General features: G+C 34.8%; 1 protein-coding gene across 3 annotated transcripts in view; it reads left to right on the plus strand.

The window, feature by feature from the left end:
* The window catches only part of ndst2b (N-deacetylase/N-sulfotransferase (heparan glucosaminyl) 2b), a 141,241-nt gene that overhangs the window by 120,809 nt on the left and 7,593 nt on the right, over positions 1 to 12,839 (plus strand). For 2 of the 3 annotated variants that reach the window (XM_087276734.1, XM_087276735.1), the window contains 9 exons: positions 1,957 to 2,044; positions 2,146 to 2,300; positions 3,857 to 4,042; positions 5,982 to 6,110; positions 6,202 to 6,384; positions 8,306 to 8,402; positions 8,609 to 8,732; positions 10,535 to 10,709; positions 12,666 to 12,836. In XM_087276734.1, the coding sequence (XP_087132860.1) occupies positions 1,957 to 2,044; positions 2,146 to 2,300; positions 3,857 to 4,042; positions 5,982 to 6,110; positions 6,202 to 6,384; positions 8,306 to 8,402; positions 8,609 to 8,732; positions 10,535 to 10,709; positions 12,666 to 12,836 (1,308 nt within the window). Of the gene's footprint in view, positions 1 to 1,956; positions 2,045 to 2,145; positions 2,830 to 3,262; positions 4,043 to 5,981; positions 6,111 to 6,201; positions 6,385 to 8,305; positions 8,403 to 8,608; positions 8,733 to 10,534; positions 10,710 to 12,665; positions 12,837 to 12,839 lie in introns of all 3 variants that reach the window. The other variant, XM_087276736.1, reaches the window with a different exon arrangement.

Raw genomic sequence — 12,839 nt, forward strand, 5'->3', positions numbered from 1 at the left:
ATATCTTATGCCTTTTAAAGGACCCTCTAATTTTTGTGGCTTCAGTAATTGTTGGGATACTCTTTTAAATCTGGAAGCATTAACAACTTATATTGAACTATATATCTTTATTGATTAATATGGAAAATATTTACTGAGACTGTAGTTTTGTCATATTGCCTAGCCCGAGACATTCTCTGACTTTCTAAAGTAGGTTGTCAATGAAAGCCTATAGATAGATTTTACCGTGAAGGACTCTTTTTTTTAAAAGAAAATCAAAAGAAATGAAACCTTTGTTTTTCAGTAGTAGAAACATCAACTTTTATACTGTTGTGAATATCTGTGCTGGTTGTCATGACTGCTTTGTTGTGTGCACTTGAAAAAAATTGAGCAATGTGGAATAAAAATAAGGGCTAGGTGAAGAGGATGAATCTGAATTCAAAGTTTTGCTGTTTATAAATGTGTATGCATTGCATTCTCTACCTTAAAGGGGCAGTATGAACACATTTTATTTATTATTTCTGCTTTAATTGCCAATTCGTGTACAGCGTCTAGCAAAACTTAAAATACAAGACTAGGGCTGGCCAATAAATGATATATTGAATCGTGATAAAGTTGATGTCAGTAACAATGATACCCTATGGACTTTTTAAAATCTATATTGATGTAAGAGCAGATCACACAGCAGAAATGTGTAACAATGGGAATCTAAAAGTGTGTTGACTTTTGAGATGTACCGAATTTTTGACCACCTGAAAATATGTTATGCCATTTAATGGACCCTTTAATTTTTGTGGCTTCAGTCATTGTTGGGATACTTATTTAAATCTGGAGACATTAACAACTTGTATCGAAATTTATATTGTTATCATTCAATATGGAAAATAATTATCGAGATTGCAGTTTAGCCATATTGCCTAGCCCTATACGAGTCATTCTCTGACTCTCTACAGTATGTTGTCAATGAAAGCATATCGATAGATTTTTACGTGAAGGACTCAAAAGAAAATGAAAAGAAATGAAAAGAAATGAAACCTTTGTTTTTCAGTAGTAGAAACATCAACTTTTACACTGTAGTTAATATCTGTGCGACTGTGGTTACTGCTTTGTTATTTGCACTTGAAAAAATGTGAGGAATGTGGAATAAATGAGGGCAAGGTGAAGAGGATGAACCTGAATTCAACGTTATGCTGTTTAAAAATGTGTATGCATTCCTCTACTTAAAAGGGGCAGTATGAACAAATTTGATCTATTATTTCTACTTTTATTGCCATTTTGTGTGCATTTTGTGTGTAAAAAAACAAGACTAAGACTGAGCCGATAAACGATATTATATCGAATCGTGATAAAATTGATGTCATTAACAATGATAAGCTCTGGACTTTTTAAAATCTATATTGATCTAAGAGCCAATCACATGTCTGAAATGTGTAACAATGGCAATCTAGAAGTGTGTTGATATTATAGATGTACCGAATTTTCAGCCACCGAAAATTTTGTCTGCTGAAAATAAGTTATGCCCTTTAATGGACGCCCCAATTTTTGTGGCTTCAGTCATTGTTGGGGTACTCTTTAAAATCTTGAAGCATTAACAACTTTTATCGAGATATATCATTATAGTTCGATATGGAAAATAATTATCGAGACTGCAGTTTTGCCATATCGCCTAGCTCTATACAAGAAATTCTCTGACTTTCTACAGTAGGTTGTCAATGAAAGCCTATAGAGAGATTTTTACAAGAAGACTCAATCAAAAGAAATGAAACCTTTGTGCTCACTCCTGACACATGAAACAACAATGTTCAAGATAATCCCAAAAGAGCTATTTTGTACTGCAATGCTGGGCACATTACAAAATAACTGTTTAGCAAGATATCACTGTTACTCGCTGTGTTTTAACTTTAAATTTCACTCACCCTTAGCTGTAGCCTAAGCTGAAATGTTCACAGTCTTTTTCCTTCTTCATCTTCCTCAAAGGCTCTGCTTCACACACAGAATAAACTTCGTTCTCTGGTTCCCAATTTCACCTTCAACTTGGGATTCTCTGGCAAGTTTTTTCATACAGGTATGATGGAGCTAACGTTGCTTGAGTAACACAAATAAAAGCGCCCATCATCTCTGCTCATTGTTGGTTGTTTTTTTCTCATTCATGTTTCTTCTCTACAGGTACAGATGAAGAAGACGAGGGTGACGACACGCTGCTACGTCACCGGCAGGAGTTTTGGTGGTTTCCGCACATGTGGAGTCACATGCAGCCTCATCTCTTCCACAACGTCAGCGTGCTGGCAGAACAAATGAGACTTAATAGACAGTTTGCACAGGTCTGCCCTGATCAAGATCACTGTCCCTGCTGCACAAATGCATCAAGAATATTTAGTTACAACTTCTTGCTTATCAAATATATTTGATTCAAATACAAACGCTACTCAGAGAGGTGTATTTAGTTAAATTAGTCATTTAAAAAAATACAAAACTTACAAGCAATCATTTAAGATGCAGAACAGTTGCTTTATTCTTTTTTTTGTATTACTAAAAACAAACACAGAACAAAGTAATACTGATGCATGGATCAAACATACTGGTGCTTTTAACTATTTATTTTTACTCAAAGTTGCAATAGGTGATTGTCTTTAGAAACTATTTTTGTTATGCTGGTTGTGAGTCTCTTCACATCCTGATAGCAATTATTAAGTTAAGGTTCAAATGTATTTATATGGATTTTAATAATCTGTGGAAGATGTAAGACCAAGAAAAGTTTGTTCAATCAAAATGTTCGGTTCGAACACTATGATAGACTGTTCTACCTGTCTGTCAAAAAGAGAAAGGCAGAAAAACATCAACAACCCAAGGGTGTACTCACACTAGGCACAGTTACCCTAAACCATGCTTGGGTGTGATTGTCCCCTCTCCCCCTCGGCCTACACTGCAATTTTACTTTCCGCGCCTGAGCATGCTTATATCATCGATGATGCAACTGTTCACAGAAGTTCTGGCTCAGTACAGTGAAGATTGCTTTAGTAGTTATATTGTTTTGTATTATTTTAAGTCATTTGGGATGCAATGACACAGTCAAATATATTACTGAACACATCCACCACTTTTGACGCTCGAAAATATTCTTGAAAGTAATCGTCCTGCAGGTAAAAGGAGGTTTGCTGAAGGTGAAAGCTTCCAACCAGGCCGGGGCCTGTCATACAATACGAGCCTGGGTGCGATTCGGAACATTCACACTTGTCAACAAACTGGGCACAGTTCGGATAGCCTAGTGTGAGTACACCCTAAGCCAGGGGTGCTCAACCCTGTTCATGGAGATCTACCTTCCTACAGAGTTCAGCTCCAACCCTGATCAAACACACCTGTACCAATTAATCAGGACCTGAACAGCACTTGATAATTACAGGCAGGTGTGTTTAATATGGGATGCACCTGAAATCTACAGGAACAGGGTTGAGCACACCTGCCCTAAGTAATGTTATTGTAGTGATGATATCTATTGCGCTTGCATGCATTCAGAAATCATTTTCATTGCTATCAAGCTAACAATAGCATTTTCCAAGATCTCCTTTAAGACATGAACAGCTGCATTACATAGCGAAGCGACTAAGCTAATATATGCTGCATGAAGCATCTCCAGATGTAGGATACAGTACATTATAGCAGTTTCTACTGCAGTGAGTTTTTGAAAGATGACAACACAGAGTAAAGCATCTATCTTGGAATTTAAGAATCGATTAATTAAAATGTTATTTACTAAAAATTGTTTACCTGCATCTCAAAAGGCCACAAATACTTAAACATTTACACCTCTAGTTTATACATGCCACACAAGGATTGGATTTATCCTGCTTATAGAATAATTGCAGGTTTTGTGTTTCAGGAGCATGGGATCCCCACAGACATGGGTTACGCTGTAGCCCCACATCACTCAGGTGTGTATCCTGTGCACAGTCAGCTTTATGAGGCCTGGAAGAGTGTTTGGGGCATCAAGGTGACGAGCACAGAGGAATATCCTCATCTCAGGCCTGCCCGCTACCGCAGGGGCTTCATACACAATGGCATACAGGTAGGTTTGCCTAACCTTAAAAGGACAGTTTACCCAAAACTGAAAATTCTGTCATCATTTACTCATTATTCACAAATGTGTTTGAGTTTCTTACTTCTGTTGAACACACGAGAAGATATTTAGATGAATGACGAAAACCTGCAATCATTGTCTTCCTACTATGGTAGTCAATTGTTACGGGTTTCTGACATTTTTCAAATGATCTTTTTTTGTGTTCAACAGAAGACAAAATCTCTGGTGTGGAACCACTTGAGGGTGACTAAATAGTGAGCAAATTTACACTTTTGGGTGTCGATCCCTGTTATTAATACATGATGTTAGGTTGTCTGAATGCAAAGCAAAGACATTTTAATATTTTTATTAAATTATTTATTTTTGCATATTAAAAATAGTTAATTCATTATCTGTTAAGCATTAACTTACATTAATAGACGTTAGTAAGCACTTTACAAATACAACGCTGTATTTTTTACTTATAAGCACATTTATAATGTTACTTATAATTACTATATGATTATATAATTACTGTAATAATTGTAATTTCATACTTTATTACTGATTAATTGTTTATTACTAAATTCAGTATTGCATTTTTTACAAACCATTTGTAAATAAGAGTAGTTAAGGGCTTTTAGAATCATTCAGAATGAGTTAGTAAACAATTAATAAACTATTCAAATCAACATTTATATATTTTATTATTCAGGCATATACTATGTATGTTAATAAATGCTTTATTAACTCAACTTCATGCAGTTTTTTGAAATAATCGAAGTGAGGACTATTTATGGTTTATACTCACTTATAAATGACAATTAAAGGCTCAGTATCAAATGAACAATAAATGTTTGCAATCTTATCTAAAATAAAAATAAGATTGCTGTAAACTTTAAACATTGATGAATAACAGGAGTGTCAAAATACAATTAGAAATAAATACAATTAAATAAAATTGGATAAAACAATGACAATATAATAATTTACAATATATTATGAAACATCATTTCAATGTTATTTAGCGATGGTTTAACTGCAAATTAATTTTATTTTACATAAGATTGCAAAGATTTATTTTCATTTGATTCAGTTTCATTTGTCTTTCTTTAAATAAATAGAAATTAATAGTCATTTATTTCCCCCTTTTTCCTGTCTACAATATAACTGAGCCTTTAATTGTTATTCATTGGGGATTTATAAAACATACATTGTCCACACTTTACTTATTCTTATTTATCTTAAAATAACACCAACTATTCTTAAATAAGTAGTTTGTAAATAATGCAATACTTTAATCATTAACAAAGTATGAAAATACCATTATTAAGCACATTATAAAGTGTTTGTAGCTGTATTTATAAACTGCTTACTAACATCTATTAATGTTGGGTTAATACTTAACAGATAAGGAATTAACTATTTGCTAATGCTTAATAGATGATTCATAGTGTGTAGTTATTATAAAGTGTTACCAATTTTTTTTAAAAGCATAATACAACATGAATATGTTAAAATTAGTACAGATCTCTATACTTTATAACAAATTAATTACACCACATTAAGACAGTTGGTTTTTTTTATTACAGATTTGATGAAATCTTTAAATAATGCATTATCTAGAATATGTAACTAATTATTAGTAACTAATCGGTTTAATGAAAGCTGATTATTTAATTGTTTTTGTATCTTTTCTTTCCATTAATTTGATATTCTGAATGTAAAATGGCCAGTAAAAATGACCAGGGAAAAACAAGTTTTGCCTGTTATGTTTTGCCTTAAATGAGGGTAACGATTGTGAACATGAACATGAACAATATTAAGTAATGAACATAATCATCAATTAGCATGAACTACTCAAATGCTGTAGAATCAAGTTCTCTTTCAAGTTACCAAAACTGTTAAGATTTCTGACCAATATGTTGTTTGTGTTTTTGTACATAAGGTTCTCCCCCGTCAGACCTGTGGGCTTTTCACACACACAATCTTCTATAAGGATTATCCTGGTGGCCCTCAGGAGCTGGACAAAAGCATTCGTGGAGGGGAGCTGTTTCTCACAGTGCTGCTCAATCCGGTTAGTCTCACACCCACAGAAAACTCCTAACTCAAATGCTGTCGACGCCTACACTAATTCTGCAATATGACAAATGTCTCTTTTTGAGTAGGTTAGTATATTCATGACTCACCTGTCTAACTATGGCAATGACCGGCTGGGTCTGTACACCTTCGAGTCGCTGGTGAGGTTTGTGCAGTGCTGGACTCACCTGCGCCTGCAGACGCTTCCTCCTGTCAGACTCGCTCACAAATACTTCCAGATTTTCCCTGATGAGAGAGACCCCTTGTGGCAGGTTTGTGCAAGTACATTTTTGTGATTTATTATTGCTGGAGCTTTTGTTATAGGGTGAATCTCGCAAATGTACTCATAAATATGGGACAAAGATTCATTTTGTTTTTATGAAAGATGAATTTTATTTTTTAAAATTAGGATGTGTCCAGTTAAATGGTCTTTAATCATACCGTTTTGCGTGATTTAGTCAACCATTAAAATGTATTTCTTGTTGCAATATTTAATCTATACTTTAACACTATTATTTATTATTTGTTAGCATGAAAATAATACATATTATAATAGACATTATTTAAAATGTATTCAAATTTAGTTTAATCAGTCATTGTTTTAAATATGTTAATAATCACAACTCATCACTACAATAAGTATGTGTGTGTGTAGTTTTTGTCAGCCCTCCCCTTTGTCTACATTTGGTACTAATACTAACATAAAAGTAAAGTCTTATACTTTAATACATTATAAATAATTATTGTTGAATTCTTAAAAATAATAACATATTTAGTAGTTTTATATTGTAGAAGGGCCTATTAAACCTTTTATTTTAAATGAATGCATAAACTTACCGGCCACTTTATTAGGTACACTTGTCCAACTGCTCGTTAACGCAAATTTCTAATCAGCCAATCACATGGCAGCAACTTAATGCATTAAGGCATGTAGACATGGTCAAGACGATTTGCTGCAGTTCAAACCGAGCATTAGAATGGAGAACAAAGGTGATTTGAATGACTGAATGTGGCATAGTTGTTGGTGCCAGACGGGCTGGTATGAGTAATTCAGAAACTGCTGATCTACTAGGATTTCCATGGAAAACCATCTCTAGGGTTTACAGAGAATTATCAGAAAAGAGAAAATATCCAGTGAGCACCAGTTTTGTGGGCACAAATGCCTTGTTGATGCCAGAAGTCAGAGGAAAATGGCCAGACTGGTACCAGCTGATAGAAAAGCAACAGTAACCCAAATAACCCCTCGTTACAACCGAGGTATGCAAAAGAGCTTCTCTGAACACACAACATGTCCAACATTGAGGCAGATGAGCTACAGCAGCAGAAGACCATACCTGGTGCCCCTCCTGTCAGCTAAGAACAGGAAACTGAGGCTACAATTCACACAGACTCACCAAAATTGGACAATAAAAGATTGGAAAAACCTTGCCTGGTCTAATGAGTCTCGATTTTTGCTGTGACATTTGAATGGTAGGGTCAGAATTTGGCATCAATAACATGAAAGCAAGGATCCATCCTGCCTCGTATCAGCGGTTCAGGCTGGTGGTGGTGTAATGGTGTATGGAATATTTTCTTGGCACATTTTGGGCCCATTAGTACAAATTGAGCCTTGTGTCAATGTCACAACCTACCCGAGTATTGTTGCTGACCATGTCCAGCCCTTTATGACCACAGTGTACCCATCTTCTGATGTCTACTTCCATCAGGATAACACACCATGTCGTAAAGTGCAAATAATCTCAGACTGGTTTCTTGAACATTCAAAGAGTTCACTGTACTCAAATGGCTTCCACAGTCACCATTTCTCAATCCAATAGAGGACCTTTGGGATGTGGTGGAACAGGAGACTTAAATCATGGATGTGCAGTCGACAAATCTGCAGCAACTGTGTGATGCTATCAGGTCAATATAGACCAAAATCTCTGAGGAATGTTTTCAGCACCTTGTTAAATCTATGCCACAAAGAATTATGGCCGTTCTCAAGGCATAATAGGGTTTAACCCAGTACTTGTGAGGTGTACCTAATAAAGTGGCCAGTTAACAACTGCCAGAAAACAATACCTAAATTGCAATCAATGTTTTCATGTTATGATAATGAACAGCAGAACTTAATTTAGTTTTAATTACAGGTGATTCATATTTGTCTCATATTTATGCTCGCATTATACTAACAAATACTCCCCCGATGAACAGAATCCATGTCACGACAAGAGACACAAAGACATCTGGTCCAAAGAGAAGACCTGCGACAGACTGCCCAAATTCCTAGTGATTGGGCCACAGAAGACCGGTAACACTAAATTAATACTACGATTTGTTTTAAGCCATTTAAACCGTAAGGATCTCAAATGCTGTTTAATAATTAATGCTTTATGATGTAGAGCCCTTCATTTGGCATTTAAATCATACAACATAATGTTTCCAGGAAATGAGATGAATATTTGATGAAACCATCTGAATGCTGTGCTTTATTCTGCGGTCATGCTCTTTGTATAGGAACTACAGCCCTGCACTCGTTTCTCTCTCTTCATCCTGCCATCAGCAGCAGTTACCCCAGCCCCATCACTTTTGAGGAGGTGCAGTTCTTCAGCGGACCAAACTACCAGCGCGGCATCGACTGGTAACCATGGCAACTGCATTCAGGCCTCATTTTGTTTGTTTTCTAACTCAGATGCCAGTTTAATTCAAGAACTCATTTTTGGATTAGGCTTAATCCATCAAACTATTGGCATCATTTTACCTTTGAATGCATGATTTTTTTTTATAAAGACTTACATTTAAATCTCTAATTCAAAAGAATTGTGGTTTTGTTTTAAACTGATTAGATTAGTTGTATTGCAAGGAATATGAAACAGTGGTCAAACAGTAACTATAAACTTTCATAGACTTTTCATTAACTTTTAGTTTTCAAAAATTTCCCAAATTATGTTTCACCAGAATGGACCACACTACACCTTGAGCTAGACTTTATTGTAGGCATGGTAAGCAGGGTGTGAATTACAGCAGGGTTTGGGGAGGTTTGACCCAGGGTGAGAATTAGACCTTTTCAATCAGTGGGGTCAACTTTTGTAGCAGTAGTTTTGTAATACATACTTTAGTGAATCTAATTTATGAATGTATTTAAACTACATCTCATTTAATAATAAAAAAGTATACGTTTTCAGTGTTTTGATGGATATTTAGTGACTATGTTAGAGGTTACTGTAGGTAAAACTATACAAATTATGTGTCTACATTTTCTTTTTTTTAGGCTGCATGCAGATATAAACACCTATTTTAGAAGAAACGTGTTTTGTGAATACTTAAGATGTCTGTCTGTGCTCTAGAACTGCCAGTTTTAAACTGTTGAATCATATTTTTCCACACATTGATTGGCGCAATTATGCATTCACAATGGTAGGAACCATTATAAGAGGGTCAAATGTATATTTATATTATACATTTGTAATTATTAATATTTAAGATATATAATATTAAGAGACATCTATGTCTATCGGTGTAGATTGATTGACGCGATTATGCATTCACAATGGTATAATCCATTATAGGTGTGGTCAAATATATCTTTATATTATCTATGATTTTAATTAGTAACATTATTATTTAAGATGCAGATCAGAAAAAGCTATATCTTACTATTAAAGGGCTGACCCCCTCATACATCTTGTTTTGATGTCCTTCAAGGGGGATCAAGCGTTAATTAGGGGGGTCAATCCCCCCCAAACCCCCCTGTAATTTGTACCCTGGGTTGACCCTCCTAATTAATGCTTGATCTCCCCTGAATGACATCAAAACAATATGTATGGGGGTCAGCCCTTTAATACTGAGAAATAGTTTATTCTGATCTGCATCTTAAATAATAATGTTACTAATTAAAGTCATAGATAATATAAACATATATTTGACCACACCTATAATGGATTATACCATTGTGAATGCATAATCGCATCAATCAATCTACGCCGATAGTCATGGTTTTCACCCTTTTCTTGTAAAGTAGGTGTTTGTTTCTACATATATCCTAAACATAAAATTTGCTGCATAGTTTGTATAGTTTGACCTATGTAACCTTTGAAAAAGCTAATCCGAGGATACTTTAGGTCAGAAAACACAAAATATCTCACAAAACACTGAAAACCTAAAAATGTTTAATTTATAAAAAATGTCATTTAAATAAATAAATTGAACTGACTATTACACAAAATAAAATTAATATTAAATTAGCTATTAAAACTATTATGTTTAGAAATGTCGAAAATATATTTGTTTCAGTTAAGTAGAAATTAGGGGGAAAATATAAAGGGGGAAAAAATATACAGACTTCAACTTTATATATTTTTGATTTTGGACCAGAATAGACATTAAGGTATTTGATTTGTTTTTGATTCACAGTGTAGAGTCACTCTTTCTTTCTTTCCTCAGGTATATGGATTTTTTCCCTGTACCCTCGAATGTAAGCACAGACTTCTTGTTTGAGAAGAGCGCCAACTACTTTGACACCGAAACCGCCCCGAAGAGAGCAGCTGCCCTGCTACCAAGAGCCAAAATCATCTCTATTCTTATCAACCCTGCTGACCGGGCATATTCCTGGTACCAGGTGAGTTTATATTTCCAACATGCATTTTCTTTTCTTTTTTTGTAATATTTATTGTATTTTAAATTTCCACTCAGATAATACAGAAGTAAAAATAACATCAAAACAAAAAAACATCAATTATTGTAACGTTTTATTGTACCGTCTTTTATTCAACAATCATCACATTTCCAACTCTGCCACATTTTAGAAAAAAAATTAAAGGTCCCCAAACCCCCTTAAAGACCTTATTTTTATCTAAAGTTGATCTTTAAATATATAGGTTATCTTCCATCGTCATGTTTGTAACCATGTCCTTCAGCCACCATCCTATATTTAGTGTGCCACCAACCTGAAGTCACCAATTAGGATATGTTCCTAGATTAACATCTATGTTGATCCTGGAACAAAATTCCAATCAGCCAATCAGAATTAAGGGATACGTTTACAGATTTTGTTAAAATTAGGCTTACGATTAAGTTCATGCAGTTCTACATGATTGTTATCCGACTATTATTCCCCTCTGATTTTGGGAGTAATTTACAGTTATGGTTGGGTGTAGGGGTAGAGAATAGGTGTGGATTACATTTTCCATCAAAAATTAAGTTCCAGGATCAACATAGATGATAATCCAGGATCTCATCGAACTTCATGACGAATTATGCAATATCATGACATGCTTAGTTTACACACATTTTTCCAATTTCCTAAAGATAATCAGTTTACCTTGAAGAATACAAATATTTATAAATATATATTCAGTCTTTTTAATCCTCATTTCCTCAGGGTATAAATGTAATTTTAAAAATCAGAGGTAACAGTGGAGTATTAACACATAGTATCTTCTCTATCATCCCTTTCACTTCTTTGCAAAGAGGTCTAATTTTTCCACACTCCATATAGGGCTGCACAATATATGGTTTCAGCACTGATATCCCAATTTGCGCATCCACAATAGTCACATAGCAAGATATGCAATGTTGAGTCTGAATTATAGTTGACCAGGAACCACAAATTTCTATTTAATCCCTGTATTTATATGGGATTTATATGATTTACGGAAAAAAATAATAATAATTTTTACATAGAATTTTTGTCTTTTTTCTAGTCTAAATATCTGCATTTCATAGCTTGTTCTAAGCAAAAACTCTTCATTTTCACTTATTTCTTCTGACGGTGAAAACTAAACAATATATTTTTTACTTTTTTTACATATATTTTACTATTTTTAGAATCTTTTTGATATTTGGACAAAAAATTAGACAAATTCTGCACAGAAAAAGTGACGCACTCACACACACATAACAGAAGCCTGCACCCTCCCATTCGTGCCTCCAATAGATGGAGAAATTCTTGCTAGATGGAAAAAGCAGCGCAGCCTAAAAGAAAGAGTTGTAACATTTTGCGGATAACACACTGAACTTCTTGGTTATCGGTCACATGAAGCCACAGCTGTTCTGAAGCAAGGTCATATGAGGTTAAGCACACAAACATCTTAATATATTTGATTAAAACATGATTTAATTATTAATGCATAAAACAAAGTTAGAATACATCATAATTCCTTCACCCACTTAATCAAATACTTAATCCTTCACCACTGTATCTGAATACCCCAGAAAACCATTAAATAGTGCTATTCAAACCATCTTGTGAAGCTGTAGTCATATTGCAATATTTAACGCAGAAAAATTTAGTATCGTAACAGATTTTTTTTCCAGAATTTTGCAGCCGTTCTTCCATTGGCAATGATATAATGTACATTTAAACTCATTGCATCTTATACAGATGTCCGGAATGTTTTTTATTATATGTATACAATACCACTGAACACATGCATTTTCTGTGATATAAAATGACAAATTTCCGAATCTTGACTACTAGTGAATGTACGCTAAACAACTTCCACTGAGACATACAGGACTTATTAAGTAGCAGCACGTGAGCTGAAAATAGTTTAATCCGTCTCTCTGTCTCCAGCATCAGAGGGCTCATCAGGACCCTGTGGCGCTGAACCACACATTTGACGAGGTGGTTTCTGCTGCTCCGTCATCTCCTGCAAGCCTGCTGTCTCTGCACCGTCGCTGCCTGCAGCCTGGAGCCTACAGCAGCCATCTGGAGCGCTGGCTACACCACTACCAGCCCAGCCAGGTG

This window comes from Danio rerio, chromosome 12, assembly GCF_052040795.2.
Source record: "Danio rerio strain M-AB ecotype USA chromosome 12, GRCz13ab, whole genome shotgun sequence".
Classification (NCBI taxonomy): Eukaryota; Metazoa; Chordata; class Actinopteri; order Cypriniformes; family Danionidae; genus Danio; species Danio rerio.